General features: G+C 55.8%; 1 protein-coding gene across 5 annotated transcripts; it reads right to left on the reverse strand.

Annotated features, from left to right (window-relative positions):
- ZSCAN18 (zinc finger and SCAN domain containing 18) lies at positions 1-14203 on the reverse strand. Of its 5 annotated transcripts, XM_055103948.2 has the most exons (8): positions 14066-14099; positions 8276-8394; positions 5706-6227; positions 4835-4984; positions 3462-3550; positions 3050-3152; positions 2318-2410; positions 1-1523 (listed from the first exon to the last, which is right to left on the reverse strand). In XM_055103948.2, exons 3-8 carry the CDS (start codon positions 6106-6108, stop codon positions 829-831), a joined length of 1533 nt encoding a protein of 510 aa, XP_054959923.1. In that variant the 5' UTR covers positions 6109-6227; positions 8276-8394; positions 14066-14099; the 3' UTR covers positions 1-828. The 5 variants fall into 5 exon arrangements, with proteins under 5 accessions (XP_054959923.1, XP_008967952.1, XP_003816678.1 ...); XM_008969704.4 differs by lacking the exon at positions 8276-8394 and having other exon boundaries at positions 1-1520; positions 14066-14203; XM_003816630.5 differs by lacking the exon at positions 8276-8394 and having other exon boundaries at positions 14066-14203.
- Between the last annotated feature and the right edge of the window lie 1224 nt (positions 14204-15427).

A 15427-nucleotide genomic window follows, 5' to 3' on the forward strand; every position in this document is an offset into this window, starting at 1 on the left:
TTTAGTCTCCTTTGCTCAGACAGACAGATCTTTATTAGTGTTTTCAACTTATTTTGATCACAACTTCCCAGCAAGAAATGTCTTACATTGCAACCAGTTCTCACATTTAGATGTATGGGTGAAAAGTTTCACAAAACAGTATTTGCCTTTACTACATGATGCATTCTGGCCTACTTTATTCTGCTTCATTGCTGTGTAATGCTGGTGGCCACTTGCTAATTGATTTCCCATTTTACTAATGGGCTGGGACCCACGGTCTGAAAACCCTGCCTTAGGCTGCAAGCATTTCTGTGATCTCTGCGAGCTACTCCATATAGGTAAACACACGTGAGGTAAACTAGGAAACAGCTTCTGCTTTTGCAGATTAGAAGTGAAGTTGACATCACGCCAAGTACGAAAAGGCTAAACAGCTGACAAAATTTCCACTTGAGCAACCCTGGGGAGCGCAAACAGGAGGAATCGGGGCAAGGGTGACTTGAAGAAAGCACTGGCAGATCACGCACTTTAAGGCAACTCTACACTGCACTATGTCAAATAACCTAGCATGGGGCGGCACTAAATGGCTGCAGGAAAGCAGAGTCTTCTTCCACATCCGGCGGCTCCCCTCGGATGCGAGCGCTGGCCCAGGGTGTGTTTACAGAGGTGGGGGCTTCCCGTGGACCCTTCTCGTTGGGAGCGCTTAGCCTCAGGAGCGGATTCAGGGCACAGGCAGAGGACGTCCACAAACACCACAGGAAGCCGCCACCCAGGGGCGTGGAAAGGCCCAATGCCTCGTCTGGGATTCATGGCCGGCAAAGCGGCCCCTCCGGAACGGGACAGCACAGCAGCTCACCTCTGCGCCTCTGGGGGCGCGGGGGGAGCCTCGCCCTCCACGCTCTCTGGGGGACCGCCCGCCCTAGCCCCCGCCTGGGCTTCGCGGGTGGACGGTTGGGGGCCCCGGGCGCCCCCCAGCGCGTAGCTTCTCTCCTTCTCGTGGGTCTTCTGGTGCTCGGCTAGGGCCAGGCTGAAGTGGAAGGTCTTCCAGCAGCCCTGACAGGCGTAGCGCTTCCGGCCGCCATGGCTGCTGTGGTGCTCCATCAGGTGCGAGAGCCACGCGAAAGCCTCCCCGCACTCGCCGCAGGCATAGGGCTTCCCGCGGGACAAGCCCGGCTCGTCAGCCCCAGGGCCCTGCCCGGCCTCGAGCCCTGCGCTGTCGCCGGAGCTAGAGACGCCCTCGAGGCTCTGCCCGTCCCCATCCTCGGGGTGCGGCCTCTTGGTTCCCAGTTTCGCCGGGCCCCTGTCCGGGGCAGGCTGCTGGATGACGGACTGCCTCTGCGATCCGGTGGCAGAGTCGGACTCCGCGTCTTGGGGGTCCTGCGGGTCCGGGGCCTTCCCAGGCTGCTCTTCCTCCTCCTCAGTGGTGCCCGACGGGGGATCGGCAAGGGCGTCCCCAGGGGGCGCCTCCGTAGGCAGCTCAGGCAGCACCCCCGCGGGGGCGGCCTCCTCGCAGGCGCACCCAGCGCTCTCCTGCCGCCTCCCGCCTTCTGGAACAAGGTCAGAGCCCTAGCATGAGCGCCCCGCCCAGGGCCAGGGAGAGGAGGACCCAGCCGAGCCTCAGCTGCCGGAACAGCGCACAGGGCTCCGGGCTCTGGATCCCCGCGGGGCTCACGGCTGTTTGGAAGCAGCGCCGTCCCTCCCAGGCAGCCCTGCAGCGCATGCCCCACGCCTGCTGCTGCAGATGTGGGACCTGGAGGCCTCCAACAACGGAGGCCACCGACAGGACAGGAAGGACAGCCCCACTGAGCCCGGGTTCTGGAAACCGCGCCTTTGGAGGTCTCCACCCGGCCACTAGCTTGGCCACGAGATGCACGATGCAAGGAGAGCCTGCTCAGAGCGCACCCTCCTGGAGGGAGGGGCCCGGCTGCCAGCGAAGAGAGTGGGGTCAATAGCTAAGGCCAAACCCCCCAGCGACAAGCCCCCTGGCGACAGGCACCCGGGGCCCTCCAGCCCAAGTCCGCCTCTAGGTGTTCTTGTTGGTGTGCTGGCACAGAGCCTCCGATGGGGCAGAACGGCCACCCCCGGGACCAGTCATACACAGATCCTGGCAACTAACACCACTGCCGTTTCCACCGACCAAGTCTTGGGGTGGTCTGTCATGCAGCAAGAGACCATGGACGTAACTGGATTCCTGCCTCACTCAGACACGGTGGTGGGAGAATGGTGAAGCAGTCAATGCTGAGGTCTTTGCTGGGGCTGATGGCGCTGGGAGGGGCCCCCTCAGCCTCTGAAGAAAAAGCAAACCCCACCCGGCCCTAACACCAATTCAACCCAACCTCACCTGGGAGGCTGCTTCCTTGTGGATCTCTTTCCACCAACCGGAGTTCCTCAGTGTCCAGCCTGGAGGCAGCGTCAGGCTGGGAAAGCTGATACCCTGAGTGGGGTTAAAAACCAAAGAAATAAAAGGCATCAACACAGAGTGGCTGATGGGTGTTGTGTGTCGTGGGCCAGCCAGGGCAGGCTGCAGCCCACCTCCTCTTCTCTGTACTGGGACCCCCACCAAGGCCACCTCCCTGTTAGGCCCCTGGACAGTGGAGCAAAGAAGAAGGCGAGGCTGGAAGGGCAACGGGGCAGGCGGAGGCAGGACTCAGAGAAAGCAGAGCTAAAGAAAGACATTGACAAAAATTGCTCAGGAATCTGAGTGGGGGGGCCTCCCTAAAAGGAGGGTTTCTGGGGCAAGAACGTCTACAAAAGAGGAGACCCTTGATCAGGCCATGCAGGTGAGGCCCTGTCTCTGGCAAGGAGGGTGGCAATGTGGGTGCCTTGGGGCCAGGAGGCCTTTCCAAATTCCGAGGCTTCAGTCCTACAGGCAGGGCCTGGGCAGAACTCAGATGTTTAGATCAGAAAGGGTGGGGGCTTCAGCGAACAAATTCAAGCTCCAACACGTGCAAGTTCAAACCCTGTAAGACATCACAGTGTCCCAGCCAAAGTCCCTGGGGTCACAGTCTCCTGCACCAACCCCTGCGGAAGGGGATGGGGAGTGGGGCGTGACCCCGAGGCAGGCGACTCTCACCCCACAGGAGCAGCTTCCGGTAGCTCTTCAGGTTCTCCTCGGCAGGGTCCAGGTGGCCCCACTCCCCCAGGTGCTGAGGGTCCTCTGGAAAGGACTTCAGCTTCTGAAATATTACAGTCGTGGCTGAGACCTCCCACCTGCCCTAGAGAAGGGAGGACCCGCCACAGCCCCACAGCCACAGGAGCAGGCTAGGAGCCAGCCCTGGCCAGGGACTCTAACCCAGGTGCACTGCAGGAGGCAGCCCCCTTCACACCAGAAAGATTCCGCCCTCACGCTCCCACCAGGGTGGGTTGTGGGCCTCAGCGCTGTGGACGTTTGGGGCCACAGCCCTCTGCTGAGCACTGGTGATGGGGAGGGGGATGCCTCTAAGCTGAGGCCAAGGACCCTCACCCTGGGACTCGTGCCCACCCACCTGCTCGGTGTTGGCAGGGCCGTCCTCTTCGGTCTTTGCTTCTCTGACCCTCCTCTGTTCCAGAAACAGGGGGTCCGGAGAAAGCCAGGCTGGGGAGAAGGGGAGGCAGAGCTGAGGCAATGAGCTCCCTGTGGCCAGGTGCCCTCAAGGGTCAAGGAGCCCCCACTGCCTCCCACACAGGCCCCAGTGTGCTTCTGTGACAGCAGCACCCAAGGCTCAATGGACACTACACCTTTCCCTGATTTACAAAGCAGCGCGGTGGGCACAGGGCTTGGGTGGCCCCAGAGATGCCCATTCAAGTCCACTGGATTCATGGAAATCTTTTTTTTTTTTTGGTTTGTTTGTTTTTTAAAGACAGGGTCTTGCTCTGTCACCCAGGCTGGAGTGCAGTGGCATGATCTTGGCTCACTGCAACCTCCACCTCCTGGACTCAAGCAATCCTCCCACCTCAGCCTCCCAAGTAGCTGGGACTAAAAGTGCGCACCCAGCTAATTTTTGTATTTTTTGTAGAGATGGGGTCTCCCTATGTTGCCCAGGCTGGTCTCGAATGCCCGGGCTCAAGTGATCTGCCCGCCTTGGCTTCCCAAAGTGCTGCGATTACAGGCATGAGGCACTGTGTCTGGCCTTCGTGGAAATCCTAAAAAGCAACACCACATAGTGCTGGGCTGTATCCAGGCCAGTGGGCACCTTCCGTGCTGGTAATGAACAGCCACAAAACTTCTGGAAAACCACATGGAAGTTTCTATTTTATGTGAAATGTCGAACTCACACACCACTTGCCCAGTGGTCCTGAGGAGTTCACCCACAGTGCCCAGAGCCTCACATATGGGCACACAAGTCAGGAGGTGTCACGGCAGCTTCACTCCAAGGGGTAGAGAGCCCACCTCTAGGATGGGGATGGGCTGAGCACGCGATGCTGGGCAACTAAAGAACCAGACCCAACCACAGCCTGGGGGACCCACCCCTCGAACAGCAAGCGCTCAGACACAGCACACCACACACACAGAGCCCGACCCCAGCCCCTGATTATGCATGTGTGATGTGCAGGGAGACATGAGGGGACGTGCATCAGGACACTCGAGACCCTTTATTTTCAGAGGGTTCATGGTGGGGGGTTGGGAGATTCTTTTCTTTATGTATTGATGTTTCTTCACTATTTGTGGTAAGTATGGATGATCTGCATAATCTCTGAAGACTAATTTAATAAACAATGTCTAACATTCAGAGGAACTACAGGAGGAAGTCCCAATGATAGCATGGACCATGGAGCCCCTGACTCCCTGGCTGCCCTTCTGCCCTCTCCCAACCACAGGCCTCTGCCCACCACCCCACCTAAGGCCCAGCAGAGGCTGCCAGGCTAGCTGGGCACTCACGTGTCTCAGAAGGTGCCGGGATCTCCCCAGCTCCAGGGGCCTGGCTGGGGCTCGCGAGCTCGCCTGGTAGCAGCAGAGGGTCCATGTGCCTCTCGTACACTCCATCACTAAGAATTGAGGATGAGCCCGCAGGGGAGCCCAGCAGCATCCCTGTCAACAGTGGAGGGACCTGTGACCCCAAGAGGTCAGGACACGTGCCAACAACAATCACACAGTTAAACCACAGGGACCTGCAGGCTCCAGGGCCACATCACTACCCATCCTGCACCTCATCTTGGACCAGGAGACCTCCAGCCTGCAAAGTACCCAGAATATTTACTGTTAAGAGGCTGGGCTGGGTGTGGTGGCTCACAACTGTAATCCCAGCACTTTGGGAGGCCAAGGCTGGCAGATCACGAGGTCAGGAGATTGATACCATCCTGGCCAACATGGTGAAACCCTGTCTTTACTAAAAATACAAACATTAGCTGGGCATCGTGGCAGGTGCCTGTAATCTCAGCTACTTGGGAGGCTGAGGCAGAAGAATTGCTTGAACCCAGGAGGTGGAGGTTGCAGTGAGCTGAGATTGCGCCACTGCGCTCCAGCCTGGTGACAGAGTGAGACTCCGTCTCAAAAATAAATAAATAAATAAATAAATAAATAAATAAATAAATAAATAAATAAAAGAGGCTGGTCCCTTTCCCTCATTCTTCTGGCTTCCTTACATCTAGAAGGCAGGAGCCCAAGCATCTGTCCTGGCCCAAGGACCAAGGAGCTGCCTCAGCAGTGTGAGGAACTTAACTATCTCAGGCAAGCCATGGCTGGCACTGGGGCCTTCCAGGATCCCCTCCCCATCTCCTCTGAGCCATGCTTCTCCTCTGCGACAGCCCACCTGGCTCTTCCAAGACATCAGCGAGGCCCTCCACCAGGGAGGCTGCCTTCTTGCAGCTCTCAGGGTACTGTGCCACCACCCAGGGCCGGACCTTATCAGGCAGGATGCCCAGGAACTGCTCCAGCACCAGCAGCTCCAGCATCTGCTCCTTGGAGCGCGCCTCAGGCATCAGCCACTGGCGGCACAGCTCATGCAGCCGGGCCAGGGTCTGGTGGGGCCCGGCAGCCTCCTGGTAGACAAATTCCCGGAAACGCAGGCGGGAGAACTCCAGGTCAGCAGGGGTCCTCTCAGGGATGGTCTCGGGTTCTTCCTGCTGGACTCCGGCTGCTGACCCCGGCGTGGGCAGATCCGGCGGGGCTGGGGAGCTCCTGGGGGAGGCAAACGCCTTCTCCAAAGGCAGCATCTTTCCAGAACGGCACTGGAAAATGTGACTGTCTAGCCAGGGACAAGGTGGCTCCAAAGGAGAGGTGCCAGGGATGACCAGATGCCCAGTGGGCTCAGGTGGTGCCAGAACCCACAGACCTGCAGAGGACACGGACAAGGCAATGGCCTTGCATAAGGCCAGGGCGCAGCCACCCCAGCTGCCAGAGAACAAAGACACCATACCCAGAGTTCACACAGATTTCCAAGAAACCCGCTTGTTAGGCATCAGTAGAACCTCAGTGTTGTACTCATGTAGATTAAAAGTAGCATCTAAATGGAGGGTAACTCATTCTGTGCATTACCAGAATTTTTTTTTTCTTTGAGACCGAGTCACCCTCTGTCACCCAAGCTGGAGTGCAGTGGCGCAATCTCGGCTCAATGCAACCTCTACCTCCCGGGTTCAAGCGAGTCTCCTGCCTCAGTCTCTCCAGTAGCTGGAATTACAAGCATGCACCACCACACCCAGCTACTTTTTGTATTTTTAGTAGAGATGGGGTTTCACCATGTTGGCCAGGCTGGTCTCAAACTCCTGACCTCAAATGGTCCACCCGCCTCAGCCTCCCAAAGTGCTGGGATTACAGGTGTGAGCCACTGCGCCCAGCATCATTACCAGAATTTTAAAAAATCAGTCATGAATAGGATGAAAATGAAAAATTACTTGACAATCTCTATGTAAACCTGGATGTAAAAACCTGGAAATAGGCCAGGCGCGGTGGCTCACGCCCATAATACCAGCACTTTGGAAGGCTGAGACGGGTGGATAACCTGAGGTCAGGAGTTTGAGACCAGCCTGACCAACCTGGTGAAACCCCGTCTCTACTAAAAATACAAAACTAGCTGGGTGTGGTGGTGGGTGCCTGTATTCCCAGCTACTTGGGAGGCTGAGACAGGAGGACTGCTTGAACCCTGAGGCAGAGGTTGCAGTGAGCCGAGACTGCGTCACTGCACTCCAGCCTGGGCAACGGTGAGACTCTGTCTCAAAAAAAAAAAAAAAAAGATAGATTATAGGGATGTCAATTTCTAATAACATGAAGGAGCTAGGTGTCAAGACTGTTCCTCCAGTTAAAACCACCACAAATCTGAAATAAAATTATTTAGAAAAAAGCGTAGGGAGTGGGGGGCTCCATCTGGAGGCCACTGAACAACCACCCACCTCCCCGTTTCTGGAAATGGTGCAGGATGTAGGCTTCGACCAAAGCATCCACAGAACCAGGCGGGAGGGGCAGGAAGTACCCAGGAGCAAGGACAATGGGGGGTGGGGGGTGGGGGAGACCACAATGACTGAGAGAGTTCAGGTCCTGCCAACCTGTGCCCCACCCTCAGCTGAATCCCCACATACAGGGCAGCCCTGTCATTAAGTGAAGCCAGTATTCAGGATGAACTCTCTTGATTGTAACTCTGCACCAACAATGAGCTCACTAAACAGAACCCAGCGGGTCACAGCTGTCCAGGCCTCCGGTCAGCCTCGGGCTCTCATGTCACTGGCTATGGACACACAAGGGTGTGAACTGCAGCTGTCCACCTTCTCCCAGGAACCGCCTGGGTCTGAAGGTCCACAGAGACAGCTGGAAGGGGATTTCCCACAGCTGCAGCAAGCCCAGTTTTATAGGGAAAACCATAGAGTAAACCACACCAGGCCAGGTGCTGTGAGCCCTTCTCAGGTCGTCAGGTTCTGCTCTGACAGTGCTCCGCCAGAATATGGGGCGCAAAGACCTCACCGCTGTGGGGTGGGGTGTGGTGTGTGATTCCACAGAAATGAAACATCTAGAACAGGCAAATCTATGGAGACAAAATGTAGATCAGCTGTTGCCAGGGGCTGGCGTTTGGGGGAATGAGGAGGGACTGCTAATGGGTACAGGATTTCTTCTTTGGGTGGTGAAAATGCTCAACGGTGAGTACTGCATATTAAAAACCAATGAACTGTCCACTTTAAATAGGTAAACCTCATAGTATGTAAATTACACTCAATAAGCTGTTTAAAAAACAAAACAAAACAAAAAACAGGGCTGGGCACAGTGGCTGACGCCTGTAATCCCGGCACTTTGGGAGGCTGAGGCAGGCAGATCACCTGAGGTCAGCCTGGTCAACATGGTGAAACTCCCTCTCTACTAAAAATACAAAAATTAGCTGGGTGTGGTGGTGGGTACCTGTAATTCCAGCTACTCAGGAGGCCTGAGGCAGGAGGATCGCTTGAACCTGGGAGGTGGAGGCTGTAGTGAGCTGAGATCATGCCACTGCACTCCAGCCTGGGTGACAGAGCGAGACTCTGTCTCAAAAAAAAAAAAAAAAAAAAAAGAACCAGAAGTTTGCAGAGAATCAACTATCAACCTCTCTCTCTGTGGCTACCAGAGTTTAAAGGGAACTGCGGAACTCTTAAGTGCTGTTGGAAGACGTTCTACACAAGCTTCCACTTACCTCAAGCAAAACAGACCCACGCTGTGCCATCATCACCCCCACCACGATACCTCTACTTTTTTTTTTTTTTTTTTTAAACACAGGGTCTTACTCTGTCACCCAGGCTGGAGTGCAGTAGCATGATCATAGCTTACTGCAGCCTCAACCTCCTGAGCTCAAGTGATCCTCCCACCCCAACCTCCTGAGTAGCTAGGAGCTTACTGCAGCCTCAACCTCCTGAGCTCAAGTGATCCTCCCACCCCAACCTCCTGAGTAGCTAGGACTAAAGGTGCACATCACCCACACCTGGCTAATTTTTAATTTTTTTTGTAGAGACAGGGATCTCACTATGTTGCCCAGGCTGGTCTGTAACTTCTGGACTCAAGGGATACGCCTGCCTGGGCCTCCCAAAGTGCTGGGATTACAGGCGTGAGCCACTGCACCCACCCCCACCCTTTTGTTACCTCATAGGCCTGAGCTCTCAACTGGCCCCTCCGGGAGACCTTTCCTCTGCACTCCTTGCACGCACCCACCTGACACCCGCTCACTGCCCCTGCCTTTTACCTCCCTCCTGACCGCCTCCCCCACTGGAATGCATACCCAGTAGAGTAAGGGTTCTTCACAGGCAGGTCCCTTGGCCTGGGCAGAGCTGGCTCAGTGTGTGTGGACTGCACAAACAGTGCAGTTCTGCTGAGGGGTATGCTGGCTGTGCCTCATTTGTTTTTGGCAGTTGTGGACCCTCATGTCCATCTCTGTGGGGTCCTTTCTGATCTATTTAAAGGACATATGGAGAAGCAGGATAGCTAGGGCACAGGGGACAACCTCACGACCGTCACCTACTTATGGCAGCCCCCACCGGGGTGCCCTCTCTCCTCACACACTCCACCTGCTGCCAGAGGACCCTCAGACCCAAGCATCTGCCTGCTCTGCGACTGAGCGCTTTCTCATGATTTAATCTCTGAGGGCGGGTAAACTGCCCACTTTCCCGTGACTTTTTCTTTACAGCTCTTTCTGTCAACCAGTTAACGAGTTCCCTGTCTGGCTCTATCTTGCTACTGTCCCCATCTGTGGCTTGTGTTTTCACTCCACGCTGTCTTTTGGTCACAGGTAATGTTCTAATGTTTCTTACTATCTAATGCAATCACTTTTTTTTTTTTGGAGACAGAGTCTCGCCCTGTCACCCACGCTGGAGTGCTGTGGCACAATGTCAGCTCACCACAACCTCCACCTCCTGGGTTCAAGCAGTTCTCCTCCCTCAGCCTCCCGAGTCACTGGGGTTAGAGGCACTTGCCCCACGCCTAGCTAATTTTTGTATTTTTAGTACAGATGGGGTTTCACCATGTTGGCCAGGCTGGTCTCGAACTGCTGACCTCAAGTGATCCACCCACCTCGGCCTCCCAAAGTGCCAGGATTACAAGAGTGAGCCACTGCAGCCAGCCTTCAACCATTTTTTAAATTGGACTTCGGAGTTCAGAAACCCACTTAAAAAGGGTTTCTTTCCCTTGGGATTGGAAATACATCCTCTCCTTTGGGAGGCCAAGGCAGGCAGATCACGAGGTCAGGAGATCGAGACCATCCTGGCTAACACCGTGAAACCCCATCTCTACTAAAAATACAAAAAAAAAAAAAAAAAAAAAATTAGCCGGGCGTGGTGGCAGGCGCCCGTAGTCCCAGCTACTCAGGAGGCCGAGGCAGGAGAATGGTGTGAACCCGGCAGGCGGAGCTTGCAGTGAGCCGAGATCGCGCCACTGCACTCCAGCCTGAGCGACAGAGCGAGACTCTGTCTCAAAAAAAAAAAAAAGAAAAGAAATACATCCTCTTATTCATCCTCCAGGAACAGAGAATAGCAGATATAAAGGGCCAGACAGTCTCAGTTTCAACTACTCAACTCTGCCTCGTGGCAAGTAAGCAACCAGAGCTCTGTGCGTACCCACAGGTTTGGCATGTTCTTACGCATCTTCATTTACAAAAACAGGTGGCCAGGTGTGGTGGCTCACACCTGTAATCCCAGCACTTTGGGAGGCCACAGTAGGTGGACAGCTTGAGCCCAGGAGCTCAAGAACAGCCTGGGCAACATGCCAAAACTTCGTCTCTACAAAAAATAGAAAAATTAGCTAGGCACAGTGGTGCATGCCTGTGGTCCCAGCTACTCTGGAGACTGAGGTTGGAGGATCACCTGAACCCAGGAGGTCAAGGCTGCAGTGAGCTGTGATCACAACACGACATTGCAGCCTGGGTAACAGAGTGAGACCCTGTCGCAAAAAAAAAAAAAAAATTAGCCAGGCGTGGTGGCACACACCTGTGGTCCCAGCTACATGGGAGGCTAATGTGGGAGGACCCCTTAATCCCAGGAGTTGGAGGCTGCAGTGAGCCATGTTTGTGCCACTGTACTCCAGCATAAGCGACACAGCAAGACCATGTCTCTAATGAATACAAACAAAACAGGTCACTGCTGGCCTGCAGGTGGGTATGCTAACCCCTGTTCTGGAGCCTCTCCTGATGGGAGGCGTGACGCCAGCTCTACCCCCCTAGCAATGGAGGCACAGAGCTCTACTTGGTGCATGGACAGAGGTGTGGTCCTGCAGGCATGTAATTTTGGCTTTCTTAGGACGCCAGAGGCTTGTTCACCTTGCAGAGAACCTGTCTCCACAAAACAAACTGTGAGCTCCATAATGTGTGTGCACAGAACCTTCCCTCATCAGAACCTCACAATCCCAGAGGGGTAGGAACCAGATGCAGCCCCAAGGTGCAAGTGGGAAATAGAGGCACGAGGCAGGCAAGCACTAAGGCTGGGACCCCACCTGCAAAGTGACGCTGCCACTCATCCTTCCCCGTCCAGGCCCATAAGCCTGCCCTTTAAGAGGCCTCCTGCCGGCCCTCCCCTCTAGCCCTCATGGCCTCCACAGTGGGCAGATCCCAGCGAGCTCCCCCAGCCCCTCTCCTCCTGCTCCAACTTCCCAGCTCTGAGCATGGTGGAGGCATCGGGGTCTAGGTAGAATGAGCAAGGGTCCTCGGCCATTGGCAGGGGTGGGATGACGTGGGGAGGACAGGACACCCTCCAGCTGGGTCACTGGCCAAGACAGTGGGGGACACATGTCAGCCCCTGGGGACAGGAACGGGAGCTCCTCGCCTCTGTGCCCTTCCCCCTCAGCATTACAAGTTGTGAGCCTCTCTGGGAAGCCACCTCTGCCTCCACTTCCTCCATTCACCTGCAAAGCAGAAGCTTCCATGGAACCAGGGGTCTCCTAAAATGCCCAACTCCAAGGAAGCTGCTGCATCCTGTGAAAACAGCCTCTCCCTGTTCATCTCCCTTCCTACTGGGACCCTGATGCTCACAGCCAGGAGGATGAGGCCATCTCAAGAGCCTCTAGAAATCTCTGGCCCTGTGTCTTCTTGCCTCCTTCAGCCCCATTCCTGGCCACACTGTCAAGAGGACTCTCAGAGATCTCACCGGGGCAGGTGCGGCAGCATACATCTATAATCTCAGAGCCTGGGGAGTCTTAAGCAGGAGGACTGCTTGAGCCCAGGAGTTGGAGGCTGTGATTGGCCACTGCACTCCAGCCTGGGCGACAGAATGAGCCCGTGTCTCACAAACAAACAAAATAGAGATACCACTGGGACCCTTTCCTGCCACAGCCTGCTTGAATGAGGCCACACCTCGTTGGAGTCTGGCTCGGTCACTGGGCAAACGTCCCTCCCCTAATCTTGGGACTGTCCAGGATTTGCCTCAGATGGGATTTTCCTGGAGCCCAGCCCCCCAGCCTCAGCAAATGAAGCAATCTGCACAAGTCTTGAGCCAGTCCTGTAGGCTTTGCTGCACCCAGAGGCCTGGAATACAGAAGCTGAGGCAGAGAGCTCCACGGTGGGTGAGGGGTGGCTGAGCTGAGGGGTCCCAAGCCTGGTGGGTCTCCAGAGTCCTGCAGCAAATCCCCTTCATCCTGGGCTGAGCAGAGCTCAAGCCTGGTTTGGCCCTCCGTGGGCCCAGCCCTGGCCACCTGAGGAATATTCATCGCAGCTCTCCATCCCACCACACTCATCGGCAGGGTCTAGCAAACCACCCCACAGCCACAGGCCTGAGGATCAGCCAGGGAAGCTCAATGCATGGGATATGGTTGTTGATGGGTCGCCGGATATTCCCAGGGTCTGCCCTGGCTTCATCCACAGATCACTTACTCATTATAAAAAGGGGTAAAAGTGCTTTTAAAAGAATGAAAAAACATGGAGTAAGGGTCGTCGTTCACATCTCAGCTGCCTTTTGTGGTCCCTGATCCACTCGCCAGGACAGACAGAACCAGAGAGATGTCCTGCGCAACTGGCCTAGGCTCCCCGAAAACCCGAGGCCAGAAATACCCAGGAAGTCACAGATTCAAGCATCATGCACAGAAAACAGCAACTCGATGCGACACGTGGTCCCGCTCTGACTCCAGGGCAGGAAACCATCTGCAGGACATGATGGGATGGGGGAAGTGAAATGGAACCGAGGAGGTGACATGGAACCAAGTGACTGTGCCACTCAGCCTCGCCCAGGAGTCAGCAAGGACAGAGGCGAATATATGGGAAAGTGGAAGGAGGGCAGACAGAAATGGGGGAAGCGGGGAGGGAAGGAAGCAGGGAGAGAGAAGACAGGAGAGGAAGGAGCAAGAGCAGGGAAAGCCAGATAGTCTGGACGGGGGTAGAGGGGGATTGGGAAAAGGAAGGAGCCCAGGAGGGTGAGAGAAAGGAAATGGGGAAGGAGTGATGGGAGGGTGAGTCAGGCCCCCACCCCAACCCCCTGGGTCAGGACCGAAGCCAGTACACCCACTCTTGCCTCTTCCACGAGAGAGGTCTCCGGGGTGGGCGCAGACACCTAACTCAAACAGAACCCACCCCCAGGTGACTGGGGAGAGGCGAGATATTCCAAGGGTGGGGGCAGCAGAGACAATGCCCATTCTAGGCACCCCTTTGGTCCCCGCACCCTCCATCCCTTCCCTGCTCCAGCCCCTGGGGCCACAGCCTGCCCAGCTTCCCCCCACCACGGACACCCTCACATCCTCACACCCTCAAGCCCCCACTTCCTCCCCTCCTCTTCCCTTCAGGAGCCTCCCCCTCCCTTCTCTTCCCCACTCAGGAGCCCCCCCCTCCCCCTTTTCGCCCCCCTCAGGAGCCTTCCCCTCCCCCCTTTCTCCCCCATCAGGAGCCTCCCCCTCCCTCATCTCTCCCCCATCAGGAGCCGCCCCTTCCTGGTCTCCCACCCACAGGGTGCCCTAAGCGCCTCCCCTCCACGAGCCTACACGGGGTGGGGGTTGCACTAGTTCCCTACCTGCCTGCAGGGCCCCTCACCGATCTGGATCTCAGCCACCTCCGGGGGGACCCGGCCCCTGCCCCGCACTCCACGCGAAGGGATGCCAGACCCTCGGCCTCCTGGACGCACAGCGGGGGCTCGCACCCCAACCCCGGGAACACCCTGGCCCCTTTCCCTAACGCTGCCCACTGAGGCGTCCTCACCGTCTACCCTGTTGGGGTCGCTCTCTGACCCCCGCGCTGCATCCCCGGGACCTACCCACCTGCTGCGCAGCTACCCCAGGCCGGTCCCAGCCGCCCGGAGCCCCAGTGCGCGATGGCGGCCGGCAAACTGCGCCTGCGCACTGGGCCTCACCGCGGACTACGACTCCCACAATGCCGCGAGGCTGTGCCGCGCACGGGGGCGAGCAAGGGAGCCGTGACAGGTGACAGTGCGCATGGCCAATCAGACGCGAGTGTGGCCTCCCGGCGTCCCGCCCACTCCGGCGCCTGCGTCATTTTGGGCACCATGGCAACGAAGTAAACAAGCGGGTAAATAATAGACCCCTGACAGCCAGAGACCCGGAGAAACAAAGACGGTGAGAAACGGAGAAACAAAGACAAAAAGACGCGCAGACCGGGAGGGAGAGAAGCATGAAGGCCCACAGACGCTCGGGGGCAGACCAAGACGCCCTGGGGTCCCCGAAACAGAGATGTACAGAGTCGGACACGGAAAGGGAGAGACCAGCTCACGCTTAAGAAAGGAGGGAGACCAGCCCAGGATCAAGAAAGGGAAAGACCAGCATGGGCTCAAGAAAAGAAAGAGACCAGCTCAGGCTCAGGAAAAGAGAGAGACCCAGAGAAAAGGAGCACTCGAGGCTGAGACAGATCTGGACAGAGATACAGAGACAGGGACCAGCAGACCCAGAACTGGGGAGACAAGAGGTGGAGACCCAGAGACACTGATGCGCTAAAATGGGTTCTACAGTTTCAAGGAGTGGATAGAACTCAAAGATTACCCACCCCAGGGATTCAGGAGCTGCTGAAATGAGGGAAATGTGAGTGGCAGCTGGGGTGAGGGCTTTGGCAAAGCCCCATATAAATGTAGCCCCCCTGGAAGGCAGGATAGGGCCAGGAGCTGCTTCCCATTTCAGTTTTCCAGATAGAGGCGCTTATGAGGATGCCATTTTGGTCGTTTTTGTGTGAACTGATTTTTAAAATGTATATCTGAACAGTTTATATATTTTAAATTTACATACACCACACATTTTGGTATTCAGTTTTATGAATTTTAACTCATATCCACCAACAAACTCGGGACAAAGAATAGCTCCACTGCCAAAAAATCCTCCTGCTGCCTCTTGGTAGTCACTCCCTCCCCACCCATAACCCCAGGAACAGCTAATCTAAATAGTCCACTGCTACAATTTTGCCTTCACAGTGTCATATAAGTGGGATCATACAGTATGTGGCCTCTTCAGATTGGCTTTTTCACTGAACATAATTCCTTTGAGAGGCATTGAAGTAGTATGTATCAACAGTTCATTCCATTTTATTGAGAAGTAGTATTCTATGGTATATAGCAGTTTAAACCTTCTCCCACTGAGAGATATTAGGATCATTTTAAGTATTTTGCTATTAAAAAT

This window comes from Pan paniscus, chromosome 20, assembly GCF_029289425.2.
Source record: "Pan paniscus chromosome 20, NHGRI_mPanPan1-v2.0_pri, whole genome shotgun sequence".
Taxonomy (NCBI): domain Eukaryota; kingdom Metazoa; phylum Chordata; class Mammalia; order Primates; family Hominidae; genus Pan; species Pan paniscus.

What these genes read in the sequence shown, in the direction of transcription:
- ZSCAN18 (XM_003816630.5), bottom strand. Translation starts at nt 6,108, where the DNA reads ATGCTGCCTTTGGAGAAGGCGTTTGCCTCCCCCAGGAGCTCCCCAGCC. An exon ending in CCCGGCACCTTCTGAGACAC is followed by an intron (nt 3,551 to 4,834) that starts GTGAGTGCCCAG and finishes CCTTCTCCCCAG; the next exon opens with CCTGGCTTTCTCCGGACCCC. An exon ending in CCGGAAGCTGCTCCTGTGGG is followed by an intron (nt 2,411 to 3,049) that starts GTGAGAGTCGCC and finishes AACCCCACTCAG; the next exon opens with GGTATCAGCTTTCCCAGCCT.